The 22960-nt window shown below is 40.3% G+C and overlaps 1 protein-coding gene across 2 annotated transcripts in view; it reads right to left on the reverse strand.

The window, feature by feature from the left end:
• Positions 1–22732, reverse strand: part of chd1 (chromodomain helicase DNA binding protein 1) — a 71165-nt gene extending 48433 nt beyond the window's left edge. The window contains exons 1-7 of one of the 2 annotated variants that reach the window (XM_047050371.1): positions 22405–22732; positions 20586–20718; positions 19342–19543; positions 19021–19143; positions 17516–17571; positions 17273–17416; positions 7093–7364 (exon numbers count right to left, since the gene is read on the reverse strand). In XM_047050371.1, the coding sequence (XP_046906327.1) occupies positions 7093–7364; positions 17273–17416; positions 17516–17571; positions 19021–19143; positions 19342–19543; positions 20586–20638 (850 nt within the window). In that variant the 5' untranslated portion in view covers positions 20639–20718; positions 22405–22732. The remainder of the gene's footprint in view (positions 1–7092; positions 7365–17272; positions 17417–17515; positions 17572–19020; positions 19144–19341; positions 19544–20585; positions 20719–22404) is intronic. The other variant, XM_047050372.1, reaches the window with a different exon arrangement.
• Positions 22733–22960: the final 228 nt, after the last annotated feature.

The raw sequence follows: 22960 nt of genomic DNA on the forward strand, positions 1-22960 counted from the left end.
AGCACGATGTATAAATGTATCGACCCAACACGACCTGTTGTGTTTACCTCTTTTGGGGGGGGTCCAAGTCTTAATTAGGGGTTCAAACCCCCCCGTCATTTTCACAATGAGTAAAAGTAATATAATAAGTAATACTAGAGGAGGTACAATTTCTGGGGAAATTGTAGGGTGTGCTTGCTTACTTGCAGGGGTCCGTATTTAAATTACATTTTACAACTGATATTTCTGTATATTTTATATAAAAATGCATAGCCTTTTTATTATTTATTAAGATTACATAGATTTAAAAGCATATTTTTTTTCTGCTCATTTACAACTCAAAATACTAAGAGTGAAGAGTAGAATTAAATAGTCTTGTCATTTCCCCCGCAAGAGGGAATGGTGATCAGCAACCTCATAGTTGAAACAAAACGTATATATTTGGCAGACCGGTGTAAAAATTGACCTAATCTCTATGATTTAAACGTCATTGTAAGTTTTTCCCTTCTCGTGATATTTTCAGGCATTTAGCCTACTCATATTGCATTCATTTATAAAGAACCCCCTTTGAAATTTATTTTAACAACGACGTTACCAGCAGCTATCTCAGATGGAATCGCGATTCAAATAGTATCATCTGCTAACTGAAAATATGCCCCCAAAAACGTAAATAAGCTCGACATTTACTAAGGGGAAAATCACTTATTCATAAAAATGTCAGTGTCAGTAACAAGGCAAAATGCGATATAGCCCTGCTGTGTGGAGAAGCTGCCCCGGTAAATTGTAGGCTACAACTACTACTAGACTGTCTTGGTAGCGATTGCGTTGGTTGAATTCGATTTAACGTTACTTCCGTTGTACGGTCTAGGCCGAAATGAATTATTTTCATGAACAGATTGAAGTTTAGGCTGTGGCAATGGAGTTCAGGTTAGTAGTCACTAGTCAGATAGTTTCACCTGTTTCACCTATTGAAAGACTTTTGATTTAAGGTAGGGTAGTGCCGAACATCATTGACTTCCACGTAGGCTACTGTAAACAGCTGTGGATGTTTTTTTTAGCTACTAACAGTACAGTACAGCGTTGCAGTGAGCTACACTGGTTTGAAACCACAGGTAATGATAATTTCACCAACAAATCGTTTACTTGTAATCTAATGTCATAATAAATCCTACAACGAAAATGTAATTGTGAGGAAACTTTATTTTAACGATTGAAAACAGATGCATCATAGACCGCTGTAGTATGTGTTGCCCGGACAACAGAGGCTAATGTCATGATGCTAATGCTTCAGTGAAATAGTAGACTAATGTTTTCGAAAGTAGATGTAACTACTTTTCAGCCTATATTGTTTTTCAAATCACAAAGTAAAATGAGTAAATAGTTATCACCCTGGCCTATTTGCTTGTGGCGTTTCTGCAGCTCCCTTGCAGTAAAGCAGTTAGCCTAGCTGTCTCCCAGAAGTTAACGAGCTGCTAAACTAATGTTCTGCTAGAGGTAGTCACGCGATATTTTGTGACGTAAGTGACGTCAGTAGCGTCAGTGACTGTGGCTAGCAAGTTGGCCACCGTTAGCTTCACTTTTGCCACAAAAACTTAATTAAAACCTAAACCGTGCAACGGAACATAAATCCCAATAGAACCAACGCAATCGCGACCAAGACGAACCTTTTGACATCGACGTTGTCTATGTAGTCCAAATATTGACTGAGCCTTAGGGGCACGAAAAACAGTAATAATAATAATATATATGTGAGATTACAATGGTTTTTGCTCGCCGAAAGGCAAGCACACCCCAAATATTACTTTGTACAGAAAGTAATAATGTAACTTAATCATACTACTTTTACTGAACAGTAATAACTAGTGGTGTCAAACCATTAAAGGTCACATGACATGAAAAACATTAATATGAGTTCCCCTAGCCTGCCTTTGGTCTCCCAGTGGCTTGAATTTTCAATAGGTGTGAACCTAGGCTCAATTGCTCTGTTGGAAAATCTCCCCCTAGTGACGTAGATAGGAGCAAGGTTAGCTCCCCTCTCTCTGCTTTGCCCACCCAGATCATCTGGCCCGCCCATGAGAAACTGAGCTACCACCGTGCAAGGGCGAGTGCGATATTGGTTTTTCCATAATGGCGAGCAAACAAACGAAGCATAACAGTTGCTCAGTGCTTGGATGTACAAATGCAAGCACAAATCTTTTTTTAGTTCCTTCATCCGAGCCTCTGCACGACCAGTATCTTAATTGTATTTTCGCTGGAAATGCGCCGACACAACTTCCCAAAGTTTTGTATGTCTGCGCCAAACATTTCAGCCACTACTGTTTCCTCAACTTGAGCCAACACAAAGCTGGCCTTAAATTCTGGATCATTACTAAATCTCCTTGGTCAAGCTACAAACCTTGGACAAGTAAGTTAACTAGCGTTATATCATTTTGTTGCTTTACTGTATATGGTTACCTAGCTTGCTACCCTTAGAATGTGGCTGTAACATTAGCTCTGCAGCTAACAGCTGAGTTACTGTTGCTAATGTAAAGATAAATGGCATAAAGTGTGTGTGTGAATGCAAACGCTGTAACGCCAGTGTAGACTTCTTTGTTATTTGGATAACCGTTATGCTGTTGGTGTTATGGCGCGCATAATATCCGCCTTTCCCCTCATTGAAATTATTATGAGTGTGCACCTCTGCAAACCAGGGTGATCAGATGAGAATGGGCAAATTCAAAGCATCTTACAGCAACGGGGCTACGAGCCAGCTGATTTAGTGTCGCCAATGTAAAGGTAGATGGCATCAAGTGTGTGTGTGAATACAAACGCTATAACGCAAGTGTTCAGTAGGAGCTAAATCCCTGAGAGCATTGTGGCCGTCCATATGGCCGTCCATATGGCCGTCCATAGACTGACAGCGATGGCTGCTGATTTTGAATGGATGGACGGCGATGCTGTTCAGAGTGCCGTCCCTGATTAGGGACGTCCAGCGATGGAGGGGGCATAGATCATGGACGGCAATGGATTAGCGGGGATGTCCAGCGATAAAGGGAGCATAGAGCATGGACGGCGATGGACAGCAATGCTATGACGATGCTGTAGCAGGGACGTCCGTTGCTAGAGGGAGCATGGTAGCCTGGACGGCGATGGACAGCGATGCTATTCAGAGTGCCGTCCCTGATTAGCATGGACAGCGCTAGCACTTGAATGGTTGAGAAAGGCGGCCATGTTTAGCAGGCTGTTGAGCATAACCAGAACTGTCGAAGGCTATAATAGCATGTAGATAGCTACAGCAACTTTGAATGACTCAATAACTTTTGTCACGTTATTTTATATGAATTGTTAAGTGTAGGATATGTATATACGCCTTTATTTTTTACATTTGTTTTACATGGGCTACAAAAGTGGTCCAATCAACAATAAAATCTCATGACAATATAGACTTTAAAAACTATATATTATGGTTAGGGTTTGCCTAGATATAGGCTACATATATGTTGGTGTGTTTTATGGGTGGATTTGGAGCCGCCAGTCAGTCGCTCCAATTTTGCGCACGAACCACTAGAGCAGAGGCAAATGTAAACGTTACAATACAATGCTATCCAACAAGTCAAGTTTAGAAAAATATGCATTTAGTCTTGTAACACCAGCATCGTTTTTGACTATGGATCCGATGACGATGATGATGTTATCTTACATGGTAAAGTTAGTATTGAGCCAGAAGGTCTAAAGTTATTAAAAGATCATAAATTGACATGGCTGTTCAATTATGATAGTGTAACATCCGAAGTGTAAGGCCTGAATATCTCATAGCAATAGACAAAAACGATATCCGCCTTTCCCCTCATTGAAATTATTATGAGTGTGCAGCTCCGCAAACCAGGGTGATCAGATGAGAATTGGCAAATTCGAAGTATCTTACAGTAACGGGGCTACGAGCCAGCTGAGTTACTGTCGCTAATGTAAAGGTAGATGGCATCAAGTGTGTGTGAATACAAACGCTGTAACGCGAGTGTTGTACACTTCTTTGTCATTTGATAACCGTTCTGCTGTTGGTGTTATGGTGCGCAATATCCGCCTTTCTCCTCATTGAAATGACTGAGTGTGCACCTCTGCAAACCAGATTGATCAAAAGACAATGGCTAAATTCGTGGCATCTTGCAGCAACGGGGGCTACGAGCCATTGCGATACATACGTTGTAAACATTAGCGCATGTTGCTGCCCCTCTCCTCCTCATTAGCATTTAAAGCTACAGACACAGAAACAGCGCGTTTTGAGGAAAGCTCATTGAGGTACTGCTCGTAGTGGCTGTAACTATGCGCCAAGGCTGAATTTCGGGAAAGATACTTCAGATACAGTAATAGGGAACCACTAAGGCCTATATAAAAGCATCCAAAAACAGCATTTCATGTGACCTTTAAAATATTTAATCGCGATTAATCGCACATTTTTATCTATTGTAAATGTCCATTGATTTGTTTTTGTCCCGTTATTTTTTCTCATTTTGATGCTCATATCATGTATCGGAATGGAAATGCTTAGTGCAAAGTTTTTTTTTTTATTGAAAACAACATTGCACTCGCCTGGCTTTGACGAGGGGGCAGAGAATTCGCGTCAGCTGTGTGCCTGGCCATCAAGTGTTATTTCAGACTGGACGTGCTGCGATGATAGCTCAGTTCACAACGACAAAACACACAGATCACTTTGGTCTTGTCAATGGAACCATTTGGCAACTTTTTCAGAATTTTGTTGGCATCCATTTCGGCGTCTCGCGCTCGCCATCCACTCAAATGTAACGTCAGTGTTGCTGCAACAGTATGTGAAAAAAACGAAAGTTTGTTTGGCCAAAAATAATGTTAATCGCGCGATAAAAGAAAATTACGCCAATAAAATGGGTTTGCGTTAACGCTGTTAATAACGCGTTAAACTGACACCACTAGTAATAACTAATATGTGACTTTGAGTAACTTCCCCCAACACTGGTTATACGAAACAGAAACAATTAATACATTTATTAATATTGTGATATCCATGATATGGCAAAATCCATATCATGGCACGTCATACCGGTATTCGCATTCATACCGGTATACCAGGGGGGTTAGCCTGATGAAGGGAGACTGGAGTTTTGGAATGTAAGGGAGAAAATAGGACAGAGTAACATGGCGGATATCGCTTTAAATCCTGAGGATAGCCTACTTTAGCAGACCTTTCTATGTTCAACGAAAAAGGGTGTTTTGTCCCTCGGGAGGTTCCATAGGCATGATGTTGACATAAGCATTTTGTGGAGTCAGTGAGGGCTGTTCGAATGGCGATGTCAAGAAGAGAAGTGTGAAAATACAAGTTGTGAAAAGAGACCGCGTCCATGTCTTATTGTCCACAAGACCATATCAAATGATAGAACGAACCTACCCATAGTCGAATTAGCCAATGTCGTTACTAATGCAGTGTTAATTTTGGCAGCTATTTTTGATTTAGTCTTAGTCTTAAGACGAAAATGCTTATTAGTTTTAGTCACATTTAGTCATTTTAATCCTTCTTAGTTTAAGTCTAGTTTTCGTTGATGAAAACTCAAAACATTTTAGTCTAGTTTTAGTCGACGAAAACTTATTACATTTTTAGTCTAGTTTTAGTCTAGTTTTAGTCACATTTAATAGCCATATTAGACTCCTTTTTTTCCCTTCTCAGTAGAGATGTGCATCTCCATCACTGAGGACGATGAAATACACATCTCAATGCACTGCCCACAATCCGATACATTAAAGATACATAAAAGCAACTACTAATGCGATACGATTTACCCCTATTGCGATGCAGTGCGATTTGACAAGATGTGATTCAATCAGATGCGATGCAAAAGAATATGATGATGCTATGCAATTTAATATGGTAGCCTACATAATGATGTATTTCTCTGTCAGACAGCAAATAATCAATTAACAAGTGAAAGTTTTACTTCACATATTAAACAAAGTCTCTGAAGACATAACATCAGGCCTGGACCTTGCTGTCCAAATTAGTCCTTTTTTCCTGTTGTAGGCTATGTGTTACTCTGAAAGTAAAAAATGGTAAACTATATTAGGCTACTGGCAGTCACAAGTTGCTGTAAACACTCATTTAACACCACACACTAAATTGAACTCATGTCCTTCTTTAAGGTTTTTCTCAATGACTCAGCTATCTCTCGTCTTTGTTGTACACAACAGGGATTTGTTTCTCGGAGAATATAGAATTCCTATTCTTACTAGAGGTACCGGTGGAGATAGCCACTGACTGTAGCCATAGCTGAATTCGAGGAGGAGGCAGACGTCTCCACACAAATACCATGTAGCCTCTTCAGATGACAACCTAAATTAGCCGTGCTAGTGCTGCCTGTGTACGTTATAGCAGCACCAGCGCGACATATCTTGCCAATTGCATGGGTTGATAACACTCGCCCGAACACGCCTCTAACTCGTGCGAAACTTGGCCGAGAGACTTGACGAGAATCGGCCACTTACAGCAGTAGAGATGAGAGTGCGCTTAGTAAACAGAGAGGATCTATCTAAATATAAAATTCTTGGGAAAAAAAGTATTGTGACTTTGTCAACCACCAACATGTTCGTGTCGTCTCGTCTCGTTAACGAAAGTTATAATATATTTAGTCATAGTTTTTATTTTCAAAGATCCGTTTTCGTCACGTCTTAGTCTCGTTTTAGTCATGGGGAAAAGGTCGTTAACGAACATTTTTCGTCATAGTTTTCGTCGACGAAATTAACACTGTAGCAATGCTAGCTAACCATAGTTTGCTAGCTGCCTATATAACATTTCACTGGGTCTTGCAGCTGTTTTGATTTACTGAAATTATGAAATGTTATGTACTACTAGCCATTTGCCTGCTTTAGCAAGTCACCGTATTTACAAGTCCTGATAGTTTAACTGAGACAACACAGTAAATAATTCCTCTTTCAAGTAATAAGCCCCCGTTCAAGTGTTGAGCATTAAATTAGCTGCACGGTCTGTAGAGATCTTAGGACAAAGCCACTTTTTTGTTCTATAACCGGGTCGCTTCGAAATATAAGCCGTACAACCACAAGAAAACTGGAACAGCTTTATTTCCGAAAAATACGGTAATCGGTTCCCAAGCTTACCTCCTTTCCTCCCTATCCGTGACTCCATCACTTTTTCCAAGGTCTCAAACTCGTCCTCCTCGGGCTGGGGCACATCCTCACCCACTACCTCCACCAGGTCGTCCGAGTCAGTCTTTAGTTCGTCGTCCTCCTTGTAGCTTACATTGACAGTGGCCTGTCGTCTGGGCCCCCCTGGCACTGCCTTCTTGTCGTAGTCACCCTCTGAGGATGAACCGCCCTGGTGGGGCTTCTTTTTCTGAACACTGCTCTTCTTCCCATTTCTGGCATTCGCCCTTCAAAGGAGGAAGGGAAGGAAGTCATTAATAGTGAGTTACTGTGCCTTGTGAAGACCTTGACGGTCAAAATGTAGCGTGTAACTGAACGGGAACATTGTTTCAATTGTGCTGGAAAATCTTTATTTCCTTAAAGAGAATATAGATGGGAAAGAAGTTTAGAATCAATGGATGACAAACAATTAACCACTTAGCTGGCCTGCCGCCACCAGGCTATAGGATTGTTGAGTAATAAACAATGTGATGCACAAAACTATTGTATTTGCATTGGTACACATACATGGCCGTATATTTTCGGAAAGCTACGATTCTTATGGTTTACATCAATAGAATCCTGTCAAGTTACGAGTCGCAAAAGCAGATACAATCAACATCTGTGTCTGACCACCAACATAAAAACAAATAGTAACAAAACGAAGACGACATCTATCAAGCCTCAAAGTAGTCCAAATATACAAACAAACGTAACATACATAACAAAAACGGTCATTACAGTCCAAATGATCCAATCAAGTAAAATATTTTGTCCAAAACAATGTATTACATCTATAAAAAGTAGGGGTGCAAAACCGAACCGGTAAAAAAAGAATTGTTCAACACACAAACCACGGCCCTGTTATTACATGTAAGCTGCTTTTTGGGGGGTCTACGAGAAAACACAATCTAACGCCCTTTGTCCTTCCCCTTTCCTGATGAGTACCTGTCCAATGAACGGTCAGTATATCAATGACGAGTCACGTACTGGAAGGAACTGGAGAAGCAAATCATAAGAAGCTAGGCAAGATAATAATGTGTGGAGAATGGAGATGGCATGTGGAGGCAAAAGGTTAACGAAAGGAAAAACAAAGATTGAATAATTTTTATGTTTGCTTTAAATGGCCTGAGTAACATGTGCTTTAGAAATAACGTTGATTTCATATGTTATCAAATCTCTGGATGTAAGACAATGTTATTCATGCAGAGAAAACACAGAGAACACAAAAGGTAACCAAAACTGAAACCGTGACCCAAAAACCGCAATACAAACCGAACCGTGGGCTTGTTGAATTGTTGCACCCCTGATAAATAGCATTGGACTCATGATGCATCATTCTACATTTGCAGACTGACTTGTTCCGTCATTCACATAAACTATGTTCTAACTTCTGTTCCAGGGCTTGACAATAACGATGGCCCGGGGACATTTAAACTAGCAACTCACTGTCCCAATCTGGCCACTGAAAAGAATTGATTGAAAAAAATTAAATAAATTGCTTTGTAAAACTTAACATCCTGCATGTTTTGCAATCTGCTAAATTACTTTGCAGCTTGTGGGGCACACTGTTGGCCAATCAAGAGTTGAGTATTGAGTGACGAGTGGTTGTCAAATTGTAATTCTCTAATCTCAATAAAAATTTTAACAACTGCCACGAGACACTGAAGTGAAAATGGCAGCAAAGGAGAGCTACAAGCTCAAACGGAAGCAACTTTTTTATGGAACTAAGATGCACTGTGTCGTCTGTCATATGTGCCCGTCTAAAGCTTTTTACAAAGGCACCGACAATTTTCGAAAACAATCCCTGACCAGCCATGCTAATAGCAGACAACACTTGGTTTGCATAACAGCTAGCCAGGTAGTTGACAATCCATCTTCCTGGCCGTTGACCATGCTGGTCAGGAATTTAAATGCAGATGCCAATCTTGTTATTGCATAACTTATAACAATGGCATATCACATAACACGGACCAGCTGTTCGCCTCGTTCCCCTGGGCTATATAACGGCAGCAGAAGAATAGTGTCAACTTGGGTACTCAGTATCATACTGATGAAATGCTATGGAAGCTTTATATTTTATCACTAGAAATTTTATTTTATTTTAGTTCTTTTTATATCCAGGTGTCATGTGTTTGATAAATGGTTAAACATGTTAACAGAATAACATAACTTAAGTCTATGGTTTTGTTGTAACAATTATAAATTATAGTGTCGATCTAAGACGGCGCCGATCATGGCTGCCTCGGTTGCTAGGTGCGCCCTGTTTTGTCTTTTAATTCAGTGTTCTGACAATATATCTGGGGTTCTCTTACAAGAGAAGGACTTCTAAACATCAGGTCTACAATTCCTGTGGATTTGTTTCCCACTTTTCTGTTTACAGCGGCAGATTTTGTGGGAATTATAGTCAAAGCCACCCTCGGCTTTGTGCTAGCAGCGAAGCGTCGTAGGAGAAGTAAACGGGCCGGTGCTTTGGTGCGACTTCGTCGGCACGGAGCGCGCACACTATTACCGGGGATATTTCTCTCCAACGTGAGTTCGCTGAGCAACAAACTGGATGAACTTCAGCTACTGGTGTGGAAGAACAGAGACTTTCGTTCATCTTCCGTTTTGTGCTTTACGGAGACATGGCTGAGTGAACTGATCCCGGACTCTGTGCTACAGCTAGCAGGTTTCAAACTGCTGAGAGCGGATCGTGCCTCCCTGCCTTCTGGCAGGACGAAAGGTGGTGGTATTAGGGCAATTCCATGCAAAGGTCACCCTTACCATAGAAAAAAAGTTGTGCCCACACAAATATAACTGTTGTTAAAATATTCACTTGGGTCTATATTTTGTTGCATGTAACCACTCTGATCTAAATTTATTGACAATTGCACTCTTTTACATAATATACAAGTTGTGCACTCATGCAAAAAAACATTTGTCAAATGGCCATTTTGTACCATTTCAAGAACGGGGTAAATGGACTCGTAAAATGTTACCATTTCGCATTTTCCTGATTGACAAGGGAATGATAGAGCTTCGTTATGGAGGATCAAAAGTGCCACAATGAATTAAATAAATACACCATTAAATAAATGTACCATTAAATAATTACTTAAATGTGTCATTAATTAATTAAAATAGACATTAAATACATAAATGTGTTCTTAATTGTGTCATTAATTAATTAAATACCAATTAATTTAATGTTTTTATATATAATTATTTCACTATTTAAGTATTTCATGCTACATTTCATGCTACATTTCACAACGAGTTGTGTTGCAGTGCTTCATTAATTGTGTTATCTGTCAAACTCGCCCATCAAAGTCAATGGGATGGGGACCTAGTAACCCCTTAACCAATGTGCTTAGAGCGTAAGTATCTGGCAGTTTTCAGAAATACAATCGGTGATTGGACGGCAAAGATATTAAGGTGGGAACCATGGGAATTGTATTTCCCATATTTGAATGGTCCGGCAGGAAAGGGTTTGATACAAGGGGAAGACTCGCTCCTGCTAGCCCTGATGCCATTTGAGTTGCAGGATAAAATGGCAAAAATATCCGGAGCTGCTTAGAGAAGCAGCACATTTGATAGAGGAAGCTCTGACCAGACATCCTCCGGCTCCGGCGGCTCAGTCACAGACGATACCTGCCGCTCCATCACAGCAGATACCTTTTACTGACTACACGCTCTGGGTCAGCAGATCTTGCTTCCACATCCTCTGCTAAATCTAAAATTTCTCTCACCAACTCCCTAGAAAGTTCAAGAAGATCCTCCATTGTCACTATCCAGGCACTCTACTTCAGATCAAAGTAATGGATCAGACTAGATTTGCGCTAGCCCCACCCCACTGACTTTGATGGGCGAGTTTGACAGATAACACAATTAATGAAGCACTACAACACAACTCGTTGTGAAATGTAGCATGAAATGTAGCATGAAATGTAGCATGAAATACTTAAATAGTGAAATAATTATATATACAAACATGAAATGAATTGGTATTTAATTTATTCATGACACATTTAAGAACACATTTATGTATTTAATGTCTATTTTAATTAATTAAAGACACATTTAAGTAATTATTTAATGGTGTATTTATTTATTTAATGGTGTATTTATTTAATTCATTGTGGCACTTTTAGTCCTCCATACTTCGTGAATGCTCAGCTTGAGTTAAAAGCACAACTCCTTAAATGCATTAAGCCTCTTGTTTATGAGTCAGTGAGTTCCATGACCAAGTCACGTCCGTAACATTTGGTAGAATAAGTTTATGCCTATCAAACAGTGCAAATGCTATAACAATAACGTTACGGACGCTAGACAATGTAAATCTTCACAATACACTGTTCACAACACAATGGAAATGTTCTCAAAGGAAACGGCAAAGCTAACAATCGTGTTTTCGGCTGTTATAACTCCTTTCACCGACGTGTTTCAGTGAAACAGACATTCCAGTCATGATTATAGTCGGAATCATGGGTAACATGATATAGCCTAAACATCTTCAACGATGATACTGAAAATTCAAGTGGCCTAATTGTCTTGCCGTAACTGTCTTTGCCATAACCTCGATCCCCGCTCCATGTTTGTAATATTTACTTCCTACTAGAGAGGCAACACGAAACTGCATTTAAGGCGGCGCTCTGTAATTTGCTCGCACTACCTGTCGGATCAAGCTGAGGTAGAGTTGACAGCTTCAATAAAGAATGTCTTAAAGGGGTAATTGACTGTGTTTTGGGGGTATTTCACACAGTTTATTTGTAACTCAATGTTTTTAATTTCAGTGCTTAATTAATATAATAGTGAAAATCACTATTCATGTAGGCGTTTTGTGTAATTTGCAGAAGACTGGTCCAGACGCGTCATATCCGAAATGCTGGTTTTCCAAAAAAGACAAATATAAATTTGAAAAAATGGTAAGACTGTGTGAGAGTATTCACAGCTAAAGATGATTGGTGACCATTCTGAACTTTTATAATAGTAATTTGACAACAACTCCATCCAAAAAAAGATAAGGGGTCCTTTTCTTGTACCCAGCGCAATTGACTTTGTACGCTGGCGCAAGTATCATTCCTATTTTGCACTCAACGGAAAGCGGACTTTTCCCTTCACAGACGCACGTCGGTAAATTAGGGAATGAACTTGCGCTCCCAGGGCAGTTCAGCGAAAGGAGGGGGCGTGCAAACCAGGAAAAAGTTAGTCTAAAGTCAATGGCGCGTTATTCAAATGCTATTTTAAGGGTGCGTGCTTGCCCCGTGCGCACTACTGGTGAGGCCAGGCTCCTTTTCCTGCAAGCTACGTTACATTTCTTCCATGTCAATGATTGAAAAGAGTCTCATGAGTCTCTGTATGTGAACTTGATTTGTAACAATTGTGGCAAATTCCGTTATAATAGCAATCCGCAAGATAACAAGTGCGCCTGCTCTTACAAGGAATGTGAGATGTTGCTCTGATTGGTTTATTGCATGTTACACCTAAACCACACCTATGAGTAATGTAGCTACTTCAGACCAACCCATTTTAGATTTGTGCCAGGCGCAGAGTCATTTATCCCGCCGGTATAATAGCAACAGCGCCCGAGTCCTGCCCACAGTCACTTGCTTTTCACTTTTTGATACTTACTATGGCTGTGAAATGATTAAAAATTGTAATCAAATTAATCACAGGTTTCTGTGGATTAATCATGATTAATTACAAATTACCGATTTTCCGAATTTTTGTCATTAGTGTGCGTCTTTGATTTTGCGGTACTTTGATGCTCGAGTCACCCGTTGCCACTCGCACACACAATTGGTGAACCCCTCGTACTCAACAATATCAATCGGTTTACAGCATTTTGCAATACATTTGGCAACTGTGCTAGTCACCTTGTCACAGGCAGACTGTTCAGTGAGGGTGGTTTGGCGCAATCTACTTGAACTCCACTCGCCGACCAACGCATGCTTCGCGTTGAGGTGGTAAAGGTTACTTTAGGCTGGTATTGCTTCGGTGCAACGATAACATTCAGTCATTTAGCATTCAGTCATTTAGCAGACGCTCTTATCCAGAGCGATAACGTCTTCCCGCAGGGTGTGCACTTTGATTTTATTGGATGTTCCATCTTAGTTTATTTGGAACACAAACTTCTCATCCAGTAGTTGCAGAGTGGGTGGAATTGTGGGTATATTACGTTAAATGCGTTAAACAAAAACAACAAATTAATCCTGCAATTTAATCATAACACGTTAACGCGTTATTTTTCACAGCCCTAATACTTAGGTTTCAGATTGTTAAAATAAGGCCCAAAATGTCATTATCAATGCTATTTTGGTGGCCATCTTGAAAATCTCCAGTGACATTTCAGATTGCTTAATGTTAAAACTAATTCACAAGTTATTTTAGATGTTGAGAAAAGCACTGTGAAAGTTTGATTCTTGATTTCCCAACAGATTCTGTGTGTATTTCAGACACGTCACATCCATAACAGAATAATGTCACATCCATAACGCAGGTTTTTCCTCATAAAATTCTGCATAAAAGACTACATGTTTTAAAAATTGCTATCTTTATGTTCACCTAAGACTCCATGATCATGTCAATATCAAACTTTCTACATTAGACTTAATGGTTCACAGAGTTACAGAAAAAAGTATAGTCTCCAGAAAATAACTCATTTCTTGTCACATCCATAACGCAGGTGTTTTTGTAATAATTGTGTCTGAAAAATATTTTTTGCAAAAAATTGTTTTCCTCCTCTATTCTACCCATTGAGTACTTTCAGAATATGCATGACTAATTTAAATATTGTAAGAAGTTTTGTTTTACTGAGAAATATTTCTTGTCATTTTGAGTACAAATGTCACATCCATAACGCTGGAATTGCCCATTAGTTTTTTTTATTAACAGTGGCTGGTGTGAAGACAGTAATTCTGCAGCACTGTACTCCTGATCTGGATTTTTTAATAATGAACTGTAAACCTTTATACTCGCCACATGAGTTTGCTTCATTCATACTGGTCGGCGTCTACATGCCCCCCCCCCAGGCTAGCGCCAACTAGGCTCAACGTGATCTCGTCAGCCAGATATTGAGTGTGGAGCATGAAAACCAGATTCCTTGGTTATTGTGCTAGGCGACTTTAACAAAGGCAATCTTACTCAAGAACTCCCCAAATACAGACAATTCATCAAATGCCCTACCAGAGAAGGGAACACTTTGGATCACTGCTACTCTACAATCAGTAAAGCATACCATGCGGTTCCCCAAGCAGCACTGGGTCACTCAGACCACGCCATGGTCCACTTGATTACGGCATACAGGCAGTACCTAAAGTACTGTAAGCATGTTGTGGGGACACCAAAACAGTGGGCCAATGAAGCTATGAAGGATCTGTGGGCGTGCTTGGACTCTACTGACTGGGACATGTTCATGACTACCTCCAATAGTCTGGATGAGCTCACGGAGGCTGTGACATCATACATCAGCTTCTGTGAGGACTGCTGTATACCAACACGGACCAGGGTGAGCTTCAACAACGACAAACCCTGGTTTACATCTAAAGACTGAGGCTGGACAAAGAGGCCGCGTTTAGGAGTGGGAACAGGGAAAGATTCAAGGAGTCGAAGAACAGGTTTAGCAAGGCTGTTAGGGAGGCTAAACGACTGTACTCGGAGAGACTGAAGCGCCAGTTCTCTGCTAACGACTCTGCCTCTGTCTGGAGAGGGCTCAGGCAGATCACCAACTTCAAGCCCAGAGCCCCCCCAGCTCACACTGACTTTTTATGTCTAAATGTCCTTTAAACACAATGCTGATTTGCACTGCATCTCACAATTGCATCTTGCACCATTAGTATTTTTTGTACTTTTGTATTTCTATATTGTAAAAACTTAATTTTATTTTATTGTACATTTTACTTAATTCTTATTCCACGTAGTTACTGCTAGTTATGTACCCTTAGAAATAGTTAGTCCTTATATTTAAATGTAAGATTCCTATATGTTTAATGTATGCACCTTCCTACCAAAGCAAATTCCTTGTCTGTGCAATCTTTCATGGCGAATAAAACCCAATTCTGATTCCAATTCCAACTTTAGGAGGGGTGGCCAGTAAACATTGTCTTGGGGGCCAGTAAGTTTCAAACCCACTGGCAAAAAAAAAATATGTTGAGCCCTGAGTTCAGATGTACATATTCCCAAAATTTCTTTCAAAATGGCCACTGCATTGAGCTTTCGATTGACACCTCACTTGACCCAATAGGAGCTTACATGACCTGTCCATAGCCTTCAATAGCCAATGAGTGCCTCATCGAAAGTGGTGCGCCATACCCCTCCCCCCCTTTGTATGAAGATTGAGCCAGCTCCATTGGTTGAGCACAAGTGAAATAGGTGTAGGGGATTGTTTTGAACCTTCAACTTAGGGGTTTGTGTATAGCTTGCTCCCTATTGCCACAAGTTGTGTGTACATGCGCAAAAGGGTTAACTGAGTAGTTTTGGTAATTGTTGACACTTTTGGATCTCGAATCATGGCAGGGCTCCAGACTGCGACCAAATGGTTGCATTTTGCGACCAGTTTTTTAGACAATGCAAGCATTTTTTACAAACACTCGCGCATGTGCGACCGCCAAATGAAATTTGAATTAATTGAGTGTGCACAATGTCAGCACATGTTAGCAACGACACAGATACGACGTTCTAGTATGACAACGATATCAGTGTTTCTTCTGCATTAGTACCGTAGCTAAAAGTCTAGGAAAGTTTAGGCTATTTTTCGCTAGGTACCTATTAACCTAGCTTAAAGTCTTGGAAAGTTTAGGCTATTTTTCACTAGGTTCCTACGAACGTCTTAATCTGCCAGACAAATGGGTTCCCCTTCGTTCTTTTGATGAGCAGTTTCACGAGCCCTTCTTACCCGGCGTCATGGAGCCTAGCAGCTAAATACTTATTTAGCTCTAGCATTGCTACTCCATCCCTGCCTGTTTTTGAGCTGTTGCGCTGTTATACTCAGCAAGTATTGTGTTGTAGCCTAGTGTCGGAGGACAGATCGAAAAGTGCATCATACATTTAAGTCATTTAGCTAAGACTTGCATGTACAGTACGTACGTAATGTCACATTAAATAATGTATTTAAACTCAAGCTTATATGGTGCGTCGCTGTATATCAGTTGTAAAAATGACAGTTTAAAAAACTGATCCATCTGCAACCGACACAGGCACACCCCACAGTTTCCCCAGAAATTGTCCCAGGGGCGATTCTAGGATCAGACCTTTAGGGGTGCTCAGCCCCCAATGAGAATGTGACATGAATAGGCTACAGTGCCTTGCAAAAGTGCTAAACGCAAACCCCCTTGCTAATATAAATCCCTCATTTCACTGGATAACAATTAATACATTTATGTATTATTATGCAAAATATTGAATGAAAAAACTAAGGATGTCCCGTTCTTCATGAACTACCAGCATCAAATGATAATGAACAATATATTTAAAATATATTATTTTTAGGGGTGCTGAGAATACATTTAGGGGTGCTTGAGCACTCCTAAAAAGGGTCTAAAATTGCCACTGAATTGTACCCTCTCTAGTTACATTAATAAATGCATTGCAGGTCAATATAAGGTGTGCCCCTAAATTTTCTGCTTGCGCTCCTAACATTTTCAGTCAGGGGCTACTGTGCTCCTAGTAAAAAAAGTTAGTCTGGAGCCCTGTATGGCAAAACAGACTATTACTGCACTCGTTAATCTTCAAATAACAAAAAAACTATATCAGTATCAGAAATAAATACTGATGAATCAGGCATCTGTATGCAAAACTAAATTCAGGTGGAAATAAAAACGTTCCATTTTAGTGTGTCTATTACCCAAACCCAGTAGCACTAAGGGATTAAGGTAAAGAACTTCAGGGTGTCACCTTTCAAAAGAGACAACCATGATGTACTACAAATTGTTCAAGCTTTCAATTTACTTTGGCTATGCCTTGTTTAGGGGTTTTAGACCAATTTTACAGGATTGTTCAGAGGCTAAAGCCTTGCCATTTCTGGGGGGAAAAGACTTTCAACTTTGGCCATTCTCCTCTATTAGTAAAGAAATTACATCTGTGGCGTCAGGGTGGACAGAGAACATACATAAATGGGAGACGTGTACCTGAGGGACTGTATGCAGACAGAAGCTTAAAGGGCAACAGAAACACTTACTTCGTCAGAGGCTTTCTGCTTTTGACTTTGTGGCTGGGCTCGTAGTCGGACACCGTCTCATCACTGCGCTCCTCTTCCTGTACGGACGAGTCTGACCCGGAACCACTACCAGACACGGATTCAGAATCTGAACTAGATTCTGATCTGGAAATCAAGGAAAAGGTTGCATCAATAAATGTGCCTAGAATGTATGCAATGCATATTTTTGTGTGATGCCGAGGTGCTGAACAAGTGTGAACTCACTTTCTTTTCTTTCTGGATCCACTCGAGTCATCAGAATCATCACTGCTGGATGAATCCTTTGAATCCACCAAGGTATTATTGGATTAGAGGAGAATGACATTGTTATGTGCATGTCATCCTTCCCAACATCCATGAAAACCACTTCAAATGTAAAGCAATGTTTACACAACACAAATGATAATCAAAGGCTAGCCACAAGTTAATAAAATTATGACTTTAATTATGAAGTTTAGTACAGTGTTTCCCACAGAATTCGATTTAATTTGTGGTGGTAGGCGGGGGCAGAGCCAGACATTGTAAACATTGGGGGCTTAACCGAAACCTAGGTCCAAGTATTGGTTTGATTTGAGTGTACATAGACTTCAACAAGTAATGTGAGCGTGCAGAGCGCTTTTTGTTGTTGTTGAGCTTTGTGTATAAACATTTTGTTGGACTCCTATTGTAATATTTGCCGAATGTATTAAACTATGAATATTATTATATTTAACTTGAATGTATCAGTTGTGGGCAAATTTGTGCAGAGAATTATGATACTAAGGCCCAATCCCAATGTCCCTCCTCAACCCTGAACCCTCAAGACTTACTTTACATCCCCTAGTAAGTGATTGAGCACAGGAGGCTGCAAGGGCTCAAAATACTATAACTTGGAATGGGACAGCAATTTGCTGCATTATCGGCAAAACGGTTGTTGTTGGATCAAATCTGTTGAAAGCATATTTGGAATTTATCATCAAAAGGACAAACTACACACAGTTCTGGCTATATTAACCATCAGTGAGCTTTGTGTTGAAATGTACATGTTAACTTTTATTTCTAAGTGTGTTTATGTCGAGAGTTGGTTGCTCCTTCCATGTATGTTTGCGTCCCGTTTTTCTTCCTTGTTTTATGAGGCGGGTTTGCCGTGACTTTTCTCTCACTAGCAGGCTTTCCCTGGTAACCCTCGTGTTTCACGTCACAACGCTGTGAGTTGTGGCCAATTCCCTTACCCAAAGTCTTCAAAAATGCAGACTTACAAAAAGTGTGTATAAGGGGCTCAAAATGTCTACGAAAGACCCCTTGCGCACTCGACGATTTGACAGTGGGACAGCCCTAAGCCCTTACAGACTTAGCGAGAACGCACCTCAAAGTCTGTGAGTCTGCGAGGGTGGACATTGGGATCAGGCCTAACCGTTCGTAAACTCCAAATTGATTCTCCTAACGTCTCCTCTGAGGGAAAAAGCAGTGTCCCGCGCATTGATTCAGAGCGTGCGCGGAGAGAGGGGGATATTCACAGACAGGTCCGTTGTAGTGAGAGAGAACGCAGGCGGGGCAAGAAGGGGCTGAGCGAATCAATGGTGGTGCACACTGCTCTACAATGAAATATTTTTTTGCTATGGTAAACAGTAAAGTTAAGAAAAAAATCTATTTGTAGCAGTCAATATTTCCCCAGAAATATATCAATGTATGGGAAACACTGTAGTATACTGCAAATTTAGCATATTGAAGAAGGTGAAATGTCAACCCACCTCATCTGATCCACTGTTTGAGGAGCTCTGTTGTTGTTGTTGTTGTTGCTGCTGCTGGAGTTGCTGTTTCCTGAGCATGGCTGACCGTTGCACTGCTAGGATGCTGGGGTTGGACTTCCAAAACTGAATAATAAAGGTTGGAGCACAAATCAAAGTGCATGTTACATGCTACAACATCTTTAAATGGTAAAAAAAATATACAGTACCAGTCAAGAATGGGGAAAATGTGTCCAAACTTTGACTGGTACTGTGTATATATATATATATATATATATATATATATATTTTTTTTTTTTTTTTTTTTTTTTTTTGTATCCATACCTCCGCCCCATCAATGTTGGCCTTGTTTTGTGGTTCATTCTTCTCCTTAGATTTTTCAGAGTCAGAATCTGACTGGCTGCCTGAATCTGAGCCACTTCCTGAGTCACTGCTCCCTGATTGGCTACTGCTGCTGCTGGAACTGGAACTGGAGCCTGAGCCAGAACCAGACCCCGATCCAGACCCCGATTCATCATCAGAATTACTGTAAAACAAACAACACACCCCTTTCATTCAAATACCGGATCGCCCATTGAGACTTTCTCCTAGTCTCTTGAAGGACATTATGTTTTACACAGACTTTTGAATGGGGCATTATGTTTTACACAGACTTTTGAATGGGGCAGACACAAATCAAAAGAACAGCACTACACAAAATATTAGAGATAAATATTATGTACTGGTAACTTGTAGTGGTAACCTGTTTTGGATTTTCTATTTCTTCTCTTTATTTAGCTTCTTGCACCACAGCAATTTACCCTTGGGATGAATAAACGGTAAACTGTTTCTACAACTACTACTACTCCTACATAAGGACTGGAGGCTGAAATACTACCACCATGTGTAGGCTAAGCATTTGTGATTGTTTGTGTGTATTTGATGGCTTTGGCACGAACACACATGGCTGTTGCTGCTATTTTAGAATTTGTTAACTTCAAGTGGCTTCATAAAACACCAAAATGCCTCCAAATCTGAATCAGCTTTATTCGCCAAGTAAGTTTGCACAAATATGGAATTTACTATGGTAGGAAGCTACATATGGTAAACAGAGTTTAACATATAAAATGTACAACAGTATCTGTTCAGACCTCCCACACAAAGCAACAATAAAGCTACAAAAAACACTGGTCAGTCCTTTACAAGGTGCAACAGGCTAGACCCTTTTTCAGTCGTATTCAGACACTTTCCCTTAATCACATTGTTTAGTCTTAATTCATCAGGAAGAACAGCGCCCCAAAGAAACAATCAATCACCCAGTGTCAGTGAAATAACAAAACCTATAAGAGTAAGTTTTCACAACTTAGATCTAAGTAAAATAAATGACAATTCAAACAGCAATAATTTATGGTACCACTGTCCTCACTGTTCAGAACAGTCAAGGCATCTAAACTCAAAAAAGTTCATCTATACAAACGATAGCATCACTTGCCAGGGTTCAGTTTCACCTAGTTGGCACTTAAACATCAATCATGGGCACTTCTAACATAATAGCACTGTTTCTTATTGTCAAACAGATAAAACCTTACCTTGATTCTCCACTGCTGTTGCTCACACTTTCATCATCACTTCGTCCAGCCATGTTCAGGTCAGAATTAGAAAGTCTTCTGAAAAATCCAATAATCCAACTTCAGACTTTATTTAATGGTGAATGCAGCTCTCCTGTACAACAACAAGGAATGCATTGCTACAGTTAGTCTTGGTGTGAATTACTCAGGAAGTTCAGATGCACATGTTCCTTGAAAAAAAAGTACAATTTAACTTGGTTAACAAGTCATTCACTGTTGCTATCATTTAAAATATAATAATTAAGATATAATAAATGAATATAGCTATTGTGATCAGATGTTGAGATTAAGTTTATAGGGTCTGGGGACCAGCAGAGTATAACAGGCCGAGGAAGGCAATTCCAAACACAATTCTGTATGACATTTTTGACAAATCTTCGGTAAAACTAGCTTTAGATTGAGGCGCCTGTATTGTTTAACTTGTATAATGTCCAGACTGAGGATGAACCATGCCAGCCTGAGATGGCTCGGTAGAGGCGGTTAAGGTACAAAATCTACGTAATTCATCAAACAAAAAAGTACAATGTTTTTTGGGGGAAAACCGCACACAAAAAAACAAGCATCATGTATTGCTTGCCAAGTTGTTCGCTAGGGAGCCCTCTCCAACCAAAGGACAGTGCTTTTACACGTTAGCATGTCAAGCTAGCTAGCTTGTACAGAAGCGGCGCAATCATGACTGCATAGGCCTGTTGTGAGGCCTGCACAGCATGTGTTTTTCACGCGCACTGTCTTGGACAATGCTCCGCACACAGAGCGCTTTCTGTGGGAGGCTTGAGCAATGGCACCACGCCTACACATGTATTCTCCTCCCTTCTCCCCTTAGTAGCACATGAGTAGTAAAACACATATCAATTCACAGTCAGTCTACTAGGAGAAAGCGGCTAGATCTACATATAACTATTTGGGAACTCATGTTGCTAGCTAGCTTTCGTTACAGTAGTCCTACAAGCCTCTTTGACATTTCTTATTTGCGCGGTTGTAGTTGTCAAGACCTTAGCTATGAACGGCTGAGTGAATCAATACAGCATTTTTAACTATACGCTTCTGACTCCGAAGTTGTTCTGACATCAAACCGATGTGCCACTGATGCTGGTATCTTAGCCAGTAGCCAATAAATTATACAGGCAATATACTACCTAGGCTAAAGTGGATGGAGAGCTAAGTATATAGGTTGCTAGCTAGCAAGCTAGTAGCTTCAAACTCGCAAGCTACATTTGTAGTGTTTTTTTTTTTTTGGGGGGGGGGGGGGGGGGGGGGGGGGGGGTATTGTAACTAGAATATTGTACAGGTAAACAATGCATAATAGTTAGAGCTACATTTTTCTTTTCAAATGGTCACCAAAACTAACTACTTACACTTGCTGCGAAGATAGCCTAGCGAATTTAGCAGACGCATTTGCAGTTTACCTTAGCTTGGCTAATCCAGCCAAATTAAAATATTTCTAGGGTTAAACTATTATTCCAATCTTAAATCTTGCGTGTGTTCGCGTAAATCATCATTTAGATTACCTTAAACAAATCCAGATAGCCAACTACACATGCTTTGCAATTACCCTTTTCCCGCACTCCTAAACCAAAGTCTAGCCAAGTACCTTGTTGCTAATGTTTTAGCTATGTAATCGCAACGATAGCTCCTGTATTTAGCTTCAAGCGTTGTATTCACGATCATATGCTACTAGGCACGTCATACCACTACTTCCCCCATTCAAATGTACTTAAAACAGTTAGCTGTTTTCCAAATGAAAAAAATCCAACAGGTTTTGTTGAGCTTTTGTGTTTACCTGAATAGCCACGGCAAACTGGTACTGCCTTTTCTTATTTTCTGTGGCTAGGAGCTAACTATATAGGCTAGCCAGTTAGCCTAGCTGGCTGGCTCCCGGGGAGAGCAGCCCCGGCCAATCTTGCTTGAATTTGTGCCAAGTTTCTTGATTTCTTCCTCCAGGTGTGCAAAATAGTTTTCCTTCTTTATTTTTCAGCGAATATACGACAGAAAGTGCTGTTTATTCACCTGCGAATGCGGAGTGACAGCATTTCAGCTGAGGGTCCTACAACAACCGGCCTCCGCCATGACGCCGTCGAGCTCACACTAGTGATTTCGAGTGTGGAAACCCCGGGTAGTGACGTAACAGAGATGCTTCCCAGTCTCCCTCTAAAACTACATAAACAATTTGACATATATTTTTTAAACAGGACATGTGCACAGATGTAAGGTAAAGGCAAATGTAATGTAGGCAAAGGCCTGCAATCACACTTTGGAATTTTATTGAAAGCTGTCGATGAAAAGTATTTACATCTGACATTCAGCTAGGAAAGGTCTTAAAATTATTTTCAGGTGCC

Source organism: Hypomesus transpacificus, unplaced genomic scaffold (genome assembly GCF_021917145.1).
Source record: "Hypomesus transpacificus isolate Combined female unplaced genomic scaffold, fHypTra1 scaffold_111, whole genome shotgun sequence".
In the NCBI taxonomy this organism is placed as follows: Eukaryota; Metazoa; Chordata; class Actinopteri; order Osmeriformes; family Osmeridae; genus Hypomesus; species Hypomesus transpacificus.